At 38.9% G+C, this 16805-nt stretch overlaps 1 protein-coding gene across 1 annotated transcript in view; it reads left to right on the top strand.

Moving 5' to 3' along the window:
• Nucleotides 1-2934: 2934 nt before the first annotated feature.
• The window catches only part of adarb2 (adenosine deaminase RNA specific B2 (inactive)), a 149979-nt gene continuing 136108 nt past the window's right edge, over nucleotides 2935-16805 (top strand). Inside the window, exon 1 of the mRNA XM_035411962.1 lies at nucleotides 2935-3381. Within this exon, the coding sequence (XP_035267853.1) occupies nucleotides 3279-3381 (103 nt within the window). The 5' untranslated portion in view covers nucleotides 2935-3278. The remainder of the gene's footprint in view (nucleotides 3382-16805) is intronic.

The following is a 16805-nucleotide window of genomic DNA, read 5'->3' as shown; positions in this document are numbered from 1 at the left end:
AATTGATTAACTGCATTAAATGTTAAAATGTTTCACCCATTTAAATGGCATGGGCATAGAAATAATAGTACAAGGGTTGTTGTTTATACACAGGGTCAGAATCAAAGACTTTTATTTACAGAAAAAATAATTCAGTGACATGGACAGTGCTCCCACATTTCCAAAAGATGCACACTACCTGGGATACCATGGCTTGCACGGTATCCTATTCAAAGGTGTTAGATAGCAGGAAGTCATTTTATACACTAGCAGAATGTGAGAAAGAAAGACTAGTGTCTAAATGTACTGAAATCCAACCACAAATGAAATGAACCAAACAGCTGCCTACAAGGTGAAATGTTTGAATATTATTTTTGTGAGATGACTACCCAGTGGATGATATTCACACTGCATACAAAAAGTTTCTTCTCATAAACAGAATGTGATGAGTCTCCTGAATGTAGCAAACAGATGACACAGTTACCAGATTTTGAGTAACCAGTCACAATACAAGTAATAGTTTTATATTGATATCATGATAAAAAAGTTACCTAAATATATTTCTATAAATGTATTACCTAGAATCTAGATCACACATTAACATCGCTACATGTTACTTTTATGTGCACAGCTGAGGCCAACAGGATTACTTCTTTGACTACCACAGGTTTACAAACTCTTCTTGCTGTCATATGAAATTACTGCGGTGGAAATCTGTCGGTGAGTGTAGCCCTGTAGAAAGGTTTTTACATGACACGGGAGATGAAAATTGGAATGTGGCGCGTTACCTTAACTTATTTGTTACGACACTTCTGCCACTTACCATTATGAAGAACAAGTGCAGGGTCACTTCAGTGGTGAGGAGGCGTGACCCGGGGAGTTGCCGCTCAATTTCAAGCGTGCTATTTCAGCGCGGTGGCGTGGCGTCTCCTCCCCCACCCGCGCCCGGCAACCAGCCACTGTTATCTGTGAGCGGTTTACACCTTCACACCTTCATTATGTCCAAAGATAGTAGCATTGGCAACTTGTCACTTCTATTGATTTCTCTTAAACTGCAATTTACATGGATATTTCTGAGTGTCCTCCGCACAAGCGATGCTCTCTCTCCTCACACAAATCTGCCGCTTAACAGCATCAGGAGAGGGGGGGGGGGGGGGGGGGGGGGGGGGGGGGGGACAAGATACTGGCCTCCAATTGTGATCATCAAAAGTTGATTATGAAATGAAACAATGGATATGAGGTTAAAGAGCATAATGTCAGCTTTAATTTGAAGGTGTCTGTATCCATATCAGGTGAGTGTGCTGTGTAGAATGGCCACTGTAGTGGATGAGCAAATAATACCTTCAATTGTGGAGAATTACCTTTCCAACTGTCAAACAAATCAAGAACACTCTCCATGATGCAGGCATAATCTCAGTTAACTGTGAGATGAAAACCTTTGCTAGAAAGAACATTAAAAAGCAATAGCGTTCTGAAACAAGATCTTATGGACAGATGACAGATAAGTATTCACCTGTATCTAAGAGGTGGAAAGAGGAAAAGAGTGGAGAAAGAAAGGAACTACTCATGATCTAAAACACCCTGCCCCCCATCTGTGTAACATGGTGGAGGTAGTGTCATGGCTTCTGCGTGTATCGCTGCCGCTGGAACTGGTTCACTTGTCTTCATTCATGATATGATTCCTGACAGCAATAGGATGAATTCAGAAGCATACAGAAATATTCAGAAGCTCATATTTAAAAAAGAAAAAGCCTCAAAATGCATTGGACAGCACTTCACCGTGCAGCCGGACAACGATCCCATAATGTAACAAGAAGTTTTTTAGGGCCAAAAGTGGAATGTTCTTGACTGTCCTGAATCCAGTTGAACATGTGGTTCACTTGCATGAAGAAAAGACTGAAGGCAAAAAACCACAGAAACAAACAATAACTGAAGATGGCTGCAGTACCAGCCTGGCAGGGCATCCCCAAGGAAGTTATCCAGTGTATTGTGATGTGCATGGGTTGCAGACTTCAGTCAGTCATCAAATGCAAAGAATTTGAAACTAAGTACTAAACGTGATGACTTTAATTCATACAATGAGCTCCATAATTTTTGGGACAAAAACATTCTTTTATTGAGTAGGCTCTGTACAGCACAATTTTAAATCTGTAATCAAACAATTCACATGTGGTTAAAGTGCACATTCTCAGATGTACATTAAGGGTATTTTTATACACTGCTTTCATCATGTACAAATTACGGCACTTTTTATACACAGCCCCCCATTTCAGGGCAAAATAAGTTTGGGACATATTAATTTGATGTAAATGAAAGTCATCATGTTGAGTTCTTTGTCGCATATCCTTTGCATGCAATGACTGCTAGAAGTCTGTGACCCATAGATATCACCAGATGCTGAGTATCTTCCTTGGTGATATGAGGTGTACTGCATCCTCAGCTTCCTACTTATTTCAGGGGCTAGTTGCCTAAGTTTTCCCTTCAGCACATGAAACGCATGTTCGATTTGATTCAGATTGGCTCAATCACTTAGCCAGTCAACAATTTTTCAGTGTTAACTTGTATAATTTCAGCACTCTCTGAAAACATGAATAAAATGCACAATGTCTTTCTATTTCACCTGCTCACTCACTCTCTTACACAATATTTACTCATGTAGTAATCTTGTGTTGTTAAAATTATACCGGCTTGAAAATAATTCAAACACATCGCACATACGGAGGTGCATGCATACAGTACAAAGCAGTGCACTGTTCTGCCGGGATCGTTACCTCGCGATCTCTTCTTTTCTTTCAGGACCGAGACATCACTCACACCAAATGGGAGCTGAGTTTGCAAGCTACTGGAGGAGGGGGGTGCTCGGGGTTGGTGGTAGTGGTGGTGATGTCACAGTCTGGAGACAGTCATGATTGGGTCTAATTAGAATTTGCGGCAGCAAATAGATAGGCTTCCTGCATGATTGGATTCAAAGTGGTTGGTGCCAAAAAAACGCAGAGGTGCAGAAAGGAGAGGCAGCGCACACAGCCCTGCGTGAAAAGGCGGCTCTACTGAGAGCTCACACGCTGTGCCGTTAATACAGTCTCTGTGAGAGGGAGGCTTGCAGGAGTTCGAGAGGTAATTGTGCAGACAGGGCTTGAACAGCAAGAGGTATACCCTGTAAGAGTTCTAGCGGGAATAAAGAGAAAGAAAATATCCACGGCGGCTCAGAGGACTGTCTCAGATCAAAAAGTAAAGCGAAACAACAAAATTACACGCTTAACAGGTTACTCAAATTCGTTCGTTTATTCTTCGCTACTTCCATGGCATCAGTTCTGGGAAACAGCACCCGCGCTTCGGGAACTCCAACCAGCCAACTAAAATGCAAGTTCAAGAGGAGAAGGAGGAGGAGGTCGAAAAGAAAAGGTAAACTTTCTATCCGTTGTACATTCTTTAAGGCACGGTTGACTGAGGTCGTCTACACCTTGGGGAGATTCAGTAGAGGGGAAGGACATTCACCTGCGTAGCATTATTAACCGAGGTCAATCGCTGCATGGTAAACGGCTTTCGACCTGGAATAATCTTCGACCTTATGAATGTTAAAATAACCCCTTGCCCCTTATTGGCACACTATTCTACTTAACAATGCCACTATTTATTTTCTACTGCGTAACAGTAACAGAGTGTTCTAACGGCTTGGCTTCGCATTGTTATCCGAGTGAAAAAGTTGACATATTTCGTATAAATTGTGCTTAATAGAGTGCGATGCTTCAGCATAATAAAGGAATTCCGTTGAGGACGATGCTATTTTGTTAAGCGTATAATGAAGATTCCATTGAGTACCCCAAGTGCCCGCATTTGCCATGCTTGTATATACACGTATCTGGGTCTTTTTAACCTTATCACAGTACACCCAAATACGATTACCCTTTTCTCTAAAACGCAGGTTATGCGTCTGTAATTATGAGGTCCGACGATGCGCCCAATTCAGAAAAAGCTTCGCTCCTGTACTTTTTGTTGTCACGAAGGTTTGACAATGTTCAATGTTTGCGCAAGTGTATCCTCTATAAATATCCGTACTCTATATTTAAGTATTCACCATTTTATAGGCATTTTTTAGTGTCGGTAGGCTGCTTTTTAGTATATATCGTTTCGTTTTCATGTACCATGGAACTTATGCGTTGTAATATTGACACATAAATTTCTACTGCACTAGGGTTCATTTTTATTCTGACTACTTTGTACCCGTAGGAAAGGTGCAGCTGAACAAAGACATCTAATGAATGTCTACTTTAATTATAGCTTATAGATTAATGCTGCAATTCAAGCAAAAACCTTCAGTGATACTGCTGCAAAATGACAGAAAGCTTATGATGAATGGTACTTTCTACTTCACTACTTTCTTGAATCAAATTTCAGCACATTTATTCAAGTCATTTATCTACAGCCGTACAATATATGTTAATACTTTATTAGTCGAGTTTTATTTACTTTTACTACATCTTAAACTTTTGAACTGCTTAAAATAAACAACAGTCTACGTTGTTATTGGGAACTGATTTTTTTTTTAATCAACAGCAAAAATCCTCACTTCTTCCTATTTTGCAGCTTGCTGAGATTTTAGTTTTTGATAGCAATAATGATGCCGTCATATGATAAGACTACCACTCTAAAGAAAAAGAATGTGATGTCTGCCTGCTTTCAAAAATATATTTGTCTTTTTCATAAAATTGTTATGCACCTGATCACTATTCTGTAATTTATGAACATATGAATTCAGTGTCATCTTGCATGTGTTGACCTTTTTTTTAAACATTTTGTATATGTAGTTCCCTGGATCTTTCCCAAAATATTACAATTCTATTCCAGTGGAATTTTCAGTTGTTCTTCAGTTCTAGATGCATTGATCTGTAACAAAAATGTAAATGTATAACTTATACATTTGGGGTGTAGAAATAAGAAATAGCAATATAACAGTAAGAAGATATAAATATTAAAAATCTAAATAGTGCATTCTGTCGCTGAAGAACAAGGAAGGCACACTGGAAAGTAATATCATTATGTCAATTAATGTTAAAAATATCTAAACGGCTTCATCTGGCACGCAGAATTTCATTTTAACCTCACACCGGCATTAGGATTGCAACTTCTGCTGTACCAACATTTGTTTTATTCAGTGCACTTTGAGCTGATCTTGCTTAATTTGTTTCCCTGTTGGATTGGCTCTTATTTTGATGAATGAATGAACAATAATGTTGGGACACAAGTGATTTGTGCACCTGCCACAAACAAAAGGTTCTGTGTCGTTCACACCCTGATTTGACCACGGTGATCCCGAACAGCGAAACTTAGCATTTGTTTTCCGCATTGTATTGGAGGCTTTACCTTCTTACCCTGGCTGTTCACTTTTGTTCAAATTTCCCATGTTGTTAAATTACTAGAGTGAATTTTTTTGTTTGTTTTTTATTTTTATTTTTTATTTTTCTGTGCCAAGGCTAAGATAATGTGATTGACCTGAATGCACTTGATTAAAGGGGGTGTAATGGGAACTTGTTGCCATGGTACTAATCTTGTGACCATTTATCTGAGTGTGTGTTTGTGCATGAGTGTGTGTGTGTGTGTATGTGTGCGTGTATGTGTGTGTTTGTGTGTGTGAGTATGTGTTTGTGTGTGTGTGTGCGTGCACGCGTGTGTGTTTGTGTGCGTGCATGTATGTTTACATGTGTGTGCATGTGTGCGTGTATACGTGGCATGTATGTGTGTGTGTGTGTGCATGAGTATGTGTTTGTGTGTTTGTGCGTGTGTGTATGTGTTTGTGTGCGTGCATGTATGTTTGCATGTGTGTGCATGTGTGCGTGTATACGTGCATGTATGTCTGTGTGTGTGTATGTGCGTATGTATGCATGTATGTGCATATATGTGCTGCATGTGTGTGCGCATTTGTCTGTGGGAAGGGGGATGTCTGCCCTGAATCCAGTTTAGGGCAGTGTGCAAGTCGAGGTGCAGCGTGGAGGAGACACGTAGTGGAAGGGCACGGAAGAGACATTCCAGGTGCACAACAGTGCGATTATTAGCTAATAAATGGAATTTAGTGGAGAAATTAATGGAATAGAAAAAATGCAAAGGGGCCAAAGGTAGGGAAGCCATTTTGGCTCCTCGTTTTCCCGCAGTGCCAAAATAATACATGAGCATGTTTAATCTCGGGCTGGGTTCATGGGCGCTGCTCCTTTGCCGATGACATGTTTGTGTCATACGTTAAGACCTGCTCGGTTTATCGCACCACCTGACAGCTACAGGGGCAGCACTGGATTTGCTGATAAAGTTTAATTGATCGGTCCTTTCTCTGTCAGTTTGTTTGGTGCCCTTCTTCCTCTAATGCGTGTCTGTTTTTGGAATGTGACAGTTCTTTGTGTCCTCACCTTTCCCCCATTTTTATCTTTCATTTCTGTCACTTGTTCAGATTTTGAATTCTCCTGATTGGTATAATGACTGCCTTTCAATCTGCATTAGTGATTTTTATTGTGTAAGCCTGATGTTAGAATGAAAAATGAGCGTTGAGCTTATTTAAAACTGTTAATAGTTACAGGTGCGACTGGCTCCGTGCTACGTTGCAAAGCTGTGAGTCCAGTTGAATTGGATGAGTTGTATGATGTGTCGGAAAATGATTTAATGGACAATACTTTTTCATATCAATGAAACAATGTTGCATTTATTCCAGCTGATCTGGATCGTGAGATGTAAATTAAAAGAAGGGAGACTACATAACTAACATGACAGATTAGAGCCTACAGAGAACCAGAGCCCAAATGACACGTAGCCTTACAGAGTCAATGCTAATTAACGTCATTAGGCTGGTCAGTTTTGGTGTTCACAGCATGACAGTTGTTGAACTTGGAATTTCTGACATGTGTCTCCTGACAGTTTAAGAAATATGATTTGTAATCTATTGAATAAATCAAGTTTTGGATGTAATCTACCTTTTGTAATTTCTACAGTCTAAGTATTGCCCCAGTTTTCGAGCCACTGATACGATAAACACCAAAAAAAACAGAGTGTATAAACAGCAGTTATCCACTGCGCTGCCTGTCATCCGTCAGCAGAATCGAATGCTAAAAGGACCTAAATTCTAAACTCTTTCCAAAACAAATTTATAAACAGTGTAAAATTTATGAATAGGTTTCGCTGTTGTGAGAGTTTCTGTCTCCTTTTATGAATTTTCTAACTTTCCAACATTCTAAAAATCCAGTGCTTTGGAAGTTGCGCTGCCTAGTGATTGATTTTAATATTGAATGAGGTAGGAATGATGCATTAACCTTGTGAAACTGTGGTGAGAGTAGGATTTGAAATAAGGGTTCCTCTAAACTTTGTTTGAAATTTTCCTGCAAACAAATGAATCTTTCTTGTAGCCAGCCATATTAATAACCATGTGATCTAGACACAAAAACAATGTGCAAGATATGGCACTGATGCAGATTTATTTCCATTATGCAAATGACGGCATAGGTTACACAACATTAGGCTCTGCGTTGAACTATCGAACAGCACATACATATTAGGGAGCGACAGGTTTCCAGCCATCACATTATGTTTCAGAATGGCCAGTTTTCAGTATTGCTGATATCATTGGACTTGAGTGGAATGTCTGCAAATGGGATCTCTCTCTTGAAGTTATCTGAAATCCAGAAATTCTTCCCCCATTGTATTGTATATCTCAAATAAAGGTTTTGTGGGTGTTTATGATATATTCTGCCTTTCAGGAATGGTAAAATAATATTTAGTATTTTACAGAGACTATGGTGTTTTCTGTACACATATTGTCACCATTGTCAGAATAATGTTGACCATAGTTACACTTAAATAAATTATGAAAGTATGTAGATAATAGTCTTAAGGAAACACAATCATTACAGCCCACAGTAGGTCTGAGTGTAAATGTAAATATAGAAACAAAAGTTCCATCAACAGATTGTTCTTAACATTTTTTTAGAATAATGGAGATGAAACTATAATTCCGTGTGTATTCAAATACATATTCATCATCTTGAAAGCTTGCACAATTATTTTTATAGTCCTCTTGGCAAAAGGGCAATGTTTCAGGATTACATCGACATGGTATTTGACAGACTAATCCTCAGCAAATGATTGAGATTATTTTCTCATGGGACCTCTGCTTAAACCTGTGTGTTTTTTTCAAAACATGTAAGCAGATTTGGCTGTTGATTTCATTAGGTTTTCATGTGCCATTGTTCTTTTTTTTTGGCTGGCACGCCAATAATAGCTGTAAAGTGCATATGAAAAAAGATTAGACCCGAAATCTGGGCCGATCATTTTCATAGACTGCACGGAATTATATTGTCGCAACTTTATTTTTTACAAACATACATAATTCTGAATGTTTTGATTATACGTTCTTGTTTTACTTGGTTTTGAATTAATATTTGTTTACTGTCGTATTCTAAATTATCTTAGAAATTAATCTTACGTCAGTATTACAGCAATCTGTATTCTTAAGGAAATGCGTCTGATGTTTGTTTGGAAATACCATTAAGGTGTTTCGACCCACAATGTTAACCCACAACCCACAATTGTGTACTGTTAACTGGCATGTGTTTTATGAAAGACTTTTTTCTTTTGCTTCATTTGTCAAACGGGAAAAAAAAAATCTTGAAAGTACATTGGAATGGACGCCATTAAATCATTAACACAATCAGTCTCTTAATCATGCTGTATATTTTTCCCTGCTTTAATTAATCACAGCACAATGATTTATTGTCAAGTACCTCTGGGGCTTTGGTGCAGTCTCATCAACAAAGGATGAATGTTATGTATCTACATCTGAAAAAATAAGACAGTCTTTCTATGACATGCATAAATCCACATGTATCATGAATGGAAAATAGGCATGGTTTTGGAATTTACTGATTTTTTTTGTTGAGCACCATTTTTGCCTTAAGGTTGACAGATTTTCATTATTCATAATTTTGAACTAATAATGACCTTTAAATAGATCTATAAAAAATGAAAGATTTTGTTTGCACAAAATAATTTTTCTCTGCAGTGCCTTGATTAGAGATTTTGCGTTATATAAAAATAAAAAGGCATCCACTCCTTATAATGTTTGTTGATTTTTAGTCTTCGCGCAATCGCGTGTCAAAGCACTGGCAGGGAGTCAAAAGCGGTCTCTCAGTGTCACATAATTTATGTAGCAATTACTGTTCATGCTCTCCCATAGTGAAGGGCTTCCTTAGACTGCCAGAGCCAAACATCCAGGTCAACATATTTCCCAGTCAGTCACACGGCGGTCTGATCAAAAAACGATTAGCGGATCGGATGCGTGGCTTCCGCTGGAAGAGAGACCCCGTCCGCGCCACCACCGCTAAACCGGCAGCACGGGGAACCGGAGGGACCTCGTCCCTCAGTGGAAACGGGCAAAACCGATTTGCGGAAGGGGAGCCGAGGCTGCCTCCGGTTTCTCCGGGACCGCACTGACGCGGCGCTCCGCCAAAATACGAGCCGCGGCTAGTTCCTCACGAGTCGGCCATTGAAGGATGGACACATTCAGATAGACATCTTTGTGATTCATATATTCAGGCAAAATGATTCAAACCGATATCCGTGTCATGGTTTGATATCGATACCTAAATTTTCATTCCGGTCTTTGCAGTGGTACAGCTCTGTATGTGGAGACCTTTTGCAATCAATACCTGGCTGCCATGGATCTGAATATATTTTTCCTTTTTCCTTCGGGGAATTAGACTTGTTTATTCTTACAGCTTGTCTAGACTATTTCTTAAAGTGTTTGCTCACACTAGGTGTGATCAAGTTCAAGAGGTATCGAGTCAAATTTCTAGATTGGGTTGAATGACTTTGTACACACAAGACTCTGTTAAACATCGACATATTTATATTAAATTATTGACATATTTTGGTTCATTCCTTTGAGGTAAAATGATCAAATACAATTTTTTTAAGCACAAATGGGATGGAATGGACAATGTCTGTAGCAGCTTATGCTTTTTATTGAATATGCTTGATGCAGTTTCAGCACAACTGTATATTTTTCTGCTTAAACCTAATGATGCACTATGACAACAGATTCTGTTCTGTGTGTATTGCAGAATGTTTGTAGCCTAGGCTTTTTAATGTAATGGTAAATGTAACAGAAATTCATACTCTTCGATTTTGATTAGAAACGGTTTGCCTGACCTGCGCAAGAACTGTGACTGATTTTAAGGGACAGCCGAGTGTCACAGCGACTGCCCGCATCCGGAAATGAGCACCGCATTTCAGATTTATTCAGGAACGTTATATTTTGCTTACGTTAAACAATGTTATTGTTGTAAACGGCTGTTTGTGTTTATCCTGATAACGATGTTAAAATGTGGCGAACCGCTCTCGGCGTTCGTAAGGTTAATGAAGGTCATTACCGTCAGCAAGCAGCGCCTGGCGTGAAAGCAGCTTTCGAATTCACAGTCACATCCTGATTAACTGTAAAATATTCCCCCGATTTAGGACACTTCGTCCTCCATCGAACATTTAGCTGGGGAAAAAAAGGTTATTAACATTGAATGGTGACTGTTCTCTCCGGAGGACCGCAGATAAAATGACCAAGGAAAGAAATAGCACAACTTTGCAAATTAGCATAATTAGTAATTATCTCTTAATAGCCCCTCTTGGCTTTTGAGACTTGGCACTCGAATTTCTGCTTAAAGTTCAGTGAGGAAAAACAAATTTCATGCTGAAATGTCTCAATAACACAGCTGAGCTGTTGAGGTAATCACCTCACTTAAGTTAAAAGGAAAAAAAAATTGATCGTATAAAACAAATGTGACAAGGAGAAACCTTTAACTGCCTTGCTGAAGAACCTTCTATACTGTACAACATTTGATGCTAATTTAATAAATGTTTTACACTACATATTCTAATTTGAAGTGGAATCAATTAAAAGTTGAATGAACAGATTAAACATTTTGTAGGGATAATCATGTTTTTAAGTGTCTGCAATTTCAAATAGAATATTTGGCAGCCATTTTGTGTTCAGTTAAAAGTTTGAAAGGATATTTAGGATATTTTAAGGATTTTTAATTGAGTAATAAAAGGTGAATGGATTGCCACAGGCTGATTGTAGTTGAATAATTAATATTAGCTTGTTTTTATTAGAAGTGCATCAATAGAAGTATATAAGGATACTGATATATGGGTATATATCAGTGTGTGTATATGTGTATATATATATATGGGTGACAAATTAAAGGATAAACCTGAATAGATGAGTGGAGAAACATGTATGCAGATGCTTCCATACAGGTGTACGTTATTATACAATTAAGCAATTAACATCCTGTCATGCTTTGTGGCATGTATAAACATTCTGAGCAGGCACAGTTGACCTCGATTTTGCATCAAGATGGCAATAGGAAATGATCCAAGTGACTTTTAAAGAGGGTTCATTATTGGGGCATGGATGGCCCATATATCTAAATGCAGATGTCCCTTTGTTACTGTTAAAAATGAACAATGACTAAAGTGACATCTGCATTTAGATCTATGGGAAAGACATCAGTTAATAGGATCAGAAATTATAGCTGAAAGTGCACATTTGATGGCCGTGATACTCGTGCATTAGTGCGATAAAAAACAGAAGAGCAAACAGGTGACTGAGAATGTCAATGCAGGACGTGACCAGACTGTCAGCAAGAACAGTCGGTCGACAGCTACACAGAGAGGGATATTATAGTAGGCTTGCAGTGCACAAACTCCTCATTACAAAGACAAATGCACATTTATGAGTTCAGTGGTGCAAAAACCATACGCACTGGTCTACAGAGATGTGGGAAAAAAAGTTATATGGTCAGATGAGTCATCCTTCACCATATTCTTGACAAGTGGGCATGTGTGGCGTACACCAAGAGAACAGTACAGACCTGAATGATTGACCCTTACAGTGAAGGGGTCTGGTGGCATTTATGCTGTGGAGGGAATTTTCCTGGCATGGTTTGTGTCCACTGGTCTCCTTAGAAGGAAGGGTGACTGCAAATAAATATAGTTATTCTGAAATGATCACCTTTATCCTATGATGAAATGTTTCTATCCTGATGGGTGTGGTCTCTTCCAGGATGACAATGGTCCCATCTGCAGGGCACCCGGGGTCACTACTGAATGGTTTGAAGAATATGAATATGATGCAAATCATGTGCTATGGCCTTCACAGTCACCAGATCTCAGCCCACCTATGGGAGAATTTGGACCGACGTGTTAGACAGAACTCTACACCACCATCATCAAAGTACCAAATAAGGGAATATCTTTTGGAAGAATGGTGTTCCATCCCTCCGGTAGCATTCCAGAGACTTGTAGAATCTATGCCTAGGCGTGTTGAAGCTGATTTTCTTTCATTTGTTACCATGTTACACTCAGTGACTGAATTTTTACACCAAGTGTGATAAATACTTTCATCATAGCATGAGGCAATATAGCATTTTACAGATCCTGAAATATCCTCAAGTCATCCTCAAGTTTTTGGCGATTCTAAAAAATCTATCACGTCACGTAAATGTATATCCCATGAATCATAATTCGGCGTTGTTCCCTTCTGCTGTGCAGTCACTGTTAAAAGTCTATTTGCTTGAACACTACATTATTCTGTCCAGCATAGGGCAAGTTTGTAAATGGGTGGGGGAAAACAACAGACACATGCTGGTTCTCTGTGTTGCAGATGTCAACTGCTGCTTGACACAGTAGGATTTTAACCGTGTTTAATGTAGCTTGTACCAAGGTTTCAGAAAAAAAAAATGTGCTAGCAGAAAAAGATAATGCTGATAGTTTTATTTAAAATGTAAGAGCAAATTGGATAAAGCGGCTTACAGCTTTTTTCTCTGCCATCAGAATGGTTTTCCATTTTAGATAAAATTAATGAAGGATTTAAGCAGGAATATAACTTCTAGCATTTTCTATGCCTTAGGCTCCATTAATGGCACTTATGGCCTATTAGCAGAAAGGCTGAAAAATCCAGGTGGTTTACAGGAGGCGATGAAGTGTCCTTGGCCTCACTCAAAACTCACCTTTTTTGATATGCAGTCGTATTGCTTACGGTATTGGGGATACTGAACCTGGGATTCAGTCAAGTGCAATTCCCTTTATTGCCATAAGCAATTCAAGCAAACCAACACAACCCTTCCTGACTCCATAGCTCAATGAAGTTACATTTTCTTGCCCTTGTGAGGATATCTGCTTGATCGGGCTGTAGTAAAAGGTCCTATTTGGGTTTCATATTTATAGCCTGTCCAGCTGGATGTTCACATCTTATCACAATTGGAAGATACCACACCTTATTGAAAAGACAGCATATTGCTACTTTGAAATGTATTTGCACCATCTTGGCAATACAGTCTAAACTAAGTGAATTATTTAAATAGCATTGTTGCATACAATAATAGAATACTATACAGTGGGGGGGATATCACGTGAATACTCAAATCATTGTCGGTCATATATGTTTGGTCAAATATATGTTGGTCAGTGTTTGTCAAATATAAACTGTATATGATATGGGTCTATGTCATTTAAATAATATTCTTTAACTCAAACCAATCCAAACATAGAAGCAATACATTTAATGGATGTGTCATGCATTTACGAAAATTAAAAATATGATGTCTGACCACAAGATGACTACTTTAATAACATCCTAAATGAAAACAGAAAATTTATATGTTGTGTTCTCTGTTTGTTTCAAATTGAAACATATCCTCACTCAGTGTCATTTTCGTTTCTTTTCAAGGCAATCAGAGCCTCGAGTAATTCTCAGAGCCCCTGACATTCCTTTGAATTGTAATAAGGCTCCCTGTGCATGTTAATGTGCAGACATCTATAGATTTAGTGATTGCATCGCTTAAATATTTTATCACTCAATTTAGAAGCCATTAGGAGATATTTGTGTGTACATTTTGGAGAATGTGTACACAGCGAGTGGGACATTTTGGTTTCCCCCTTGTGACTGCATTGTGCCGTGGGATACTGGCACTTTTTAAAAAAAATTTTTTTAACGAATTTCAGAAACAAAGCAAAAAAGAAAATTATCATCTTCCCTACCCACTATCTTAATACTGTAGCTTTGTCTGTATCACTGAAGACTTCTTTTAAGGTTAGAATGTTTTAATGATATGAGCGCCGGCATATCTAAATTCTGGATGATTCATTATTCCCCACATGCAGCATTAAATATGTCCCCCTACTCGCATGCCTTGCGGTAAATCCCCCCTTTTCCAGTGAGTTCACCATCCTTTAGTGACCTCAATGAGAATGTGGGCTAATCTGGCACATCCTTTAAAAGGTGTTTAAAAATCTTCTTCAGCATTACTGTAACTTTGCCTGATTTAGTGCTCTTCTGAATTGGCATGGCAATATCACATATACAGTAGATTGTCTCAATCTTGACCAATGTACAGTGCATGTGCTAAATTGTGACCAAAAAATAAATGAACTTCATAAATAATGTTTAGCACTGCGTTGTTCATGTACTGAATGTACATTGTAGACACTGGCTTATTTTCCCAATTTCTTTTTAAACTGAGTTTGGAATTATGTTTATATTGAACTGTCATTTGCTCTCTGAAATATTCTGCTGTGATGTGTGTGTGTGTGTGTGTGTGTGTGTGTGTGAGTGTGTATGTATGTGTCTGTGTGTGTGTGTTTATTTGACCTATGCCATATTATGCTTAACTTAATATGTGGTCTCAATGCGGCAGACCAGTGAGCCTTTGAAAGCAAAGAAATCCTTTCAGAACTATATTGCAATTTCCTTGATGATTATCGTACGTGAGGCAAGGAGCATACCTGGCCTAGAGGCCGTGGAAATTCTGGACTTGAATGAATGGCAAATACACTGGAGAAAGTGGCAGTGTCATTTCCGAAAACCTCTACATTATCTCCTGCCTCTGATTAATTGAAACTCGTCCTTGATTGTGAGCACAGCCTGAAAGTGCACTTAACCTATACCGAGAGAGTCATCATTAGCACCACTTTCCCTCAGCGCACACCTGAGGTATGCTTGCGTGACTGTTTCCGCACGGTTGTGGATTTCTATCGTTGGTATTTTTGAGACTTCCAAAAGAAAGGCTTGCTCAGCTCAAAAGAACAAGATTAAGCACTAATTTTAATAAATGAATGACCTTGTTTTCAGAAGGGTAATGCGAGCGTGCTTCGGCTTTAGGCCTTTGTCTGTGTAACAGATGTGTAGCATTAAGGACTGCTTTGTTTTATCCCTACAATCATGGGGTGGAAATTAAAGAGGGGAAAAAAATGAGTCTTTAAAATGTACATTTATGTAGTTTAAATGTTGTCTTTTTATTGTGTCTGACTGGAAAAAAAAGTTGTGCATAAAACCGTAGCAGCCTTAGTGTTAAAGTATGTTAAAGAGTTAGGCCTACATCTGAAGGCACCCCACCCCAGCAGAAAAACTACTTTAAAATACATTTATAATGTTTGATAGACTCGATGATAGAGACCTGCTTTGACACCTTTTATTAAGTGCAGCCATTCACTTAATTATCACTTGTATCTATAATTACTAATGTAAGACCTTATTTAAAAAGTCTTATCATTTTATGCAAATATGACATCTGTGCACATTTTTGTAACTTCCCTGTGGTATTGATATACTGCACACATTTATGTGTTTTGACATGAGTGTGCAGTAGCACATATAAAAGTAAAAATAAAGAAGCAGGGGAAAGTTTGTTGATACTGGTCTATCGCAGTCATTTTGAAACCCGTTCAGATATCACTGCCATCCATTACAGGAAGAAGCATTGCACCATGATTGACCTGGACTAGTGGGAATACTGCTGCCTCTCAATCAGCAGTTCTTGTCCAAGAAAGGCATAAAATTGTTGTGTGTGCATTACTTAATGAAGCATTCCATCAAGCAGTTCCACACTGAGGCGCAAAACTAATACACCAGAATCTATCTTGTAAATTGAAAACCTCAGAGCGAAAATGTTTCATTTCTAAATGTGGGCAGATTAAAACGTAGTAGTGCTAGTCGTAGTAGTCGAGGTAATAATAATCGGCTACGAACACGATCATGCGCTTCCCGCTGAGGGCAAAGTGGACCGTTGTTCTCTGGTGTCTCCGTTAATGTGATTGAGCTTTATTTTAATTTGACAGGACTCATCCTGATCCTGGCTTTTTTAGATTTCCCTACGTTTAGGCAAATGAGGATCAGCCAAGGTGGAGTGCGAGCGTAAAGCAAATGACAGAAGAGCGCCCCCCCCCCCCCCCCCATACCTGTCTGATGAGCTGCTACAGATACGGTTATCTCGCCGCCACCGGTACCTGGAACCCGCGCCCTGCGCCGCGCACAGCCGGAGATTAAAACAATGGCGAAGTTAAAGCCGACAGGCAGCGGCGGGGAAACTTTAAAATAATACCGACGGTGACACACTCTACATTCATTTTAAGAAAGGTAGTACTTTAGCTCCGGGCTTTGATGTGTCATTAGGAGATGACAGACTCTGGCGCCGGATGGGAAGAAAAGGCTTTAAGTGAAATATAGCGGCACAGAAAGAGGTGGTGAGGGAATGGCCTTTTTGCATTCTCTTATGTGCGTGCCAGTCTTGGAACAGTCATCCTAGATTGAACTATCGAATATGTTATTGTTTTTTTTGTTTTTTTTTTAACTTACAGATGTATTTATTTTAATTTTATTTGTTAACTCTACAAATATAACTGCTATCTTTCGGCATATGCACTTAGCTAGAATTTACCGTGTGTGTGTGATTGCTGATGTGAGACACAGCCACTGCTGCTGTAGTCCATGCCTCTTGGTAGTGGTCTGGATGTGTCTGTGT

Source organism: Anguilla anguilla, chromosome 4 (genome assembly GCF_013347855.1).
Source record: "Anguilla anguilla isolate fAngAng1 chromosome 4, fAngAng1.pri, whole genome shotgun sequence".
Taxonomy (NCBI): domain Eukaryota; kingdom Metazoa; phylum Chordata; class Actinopteri; order Anguilliformes; family Anguillidae; genus Anguilla; species Anguilla anguilla.
This window is presented reverse-complemented; position numbering and strand designations above follow the sequence as displayed.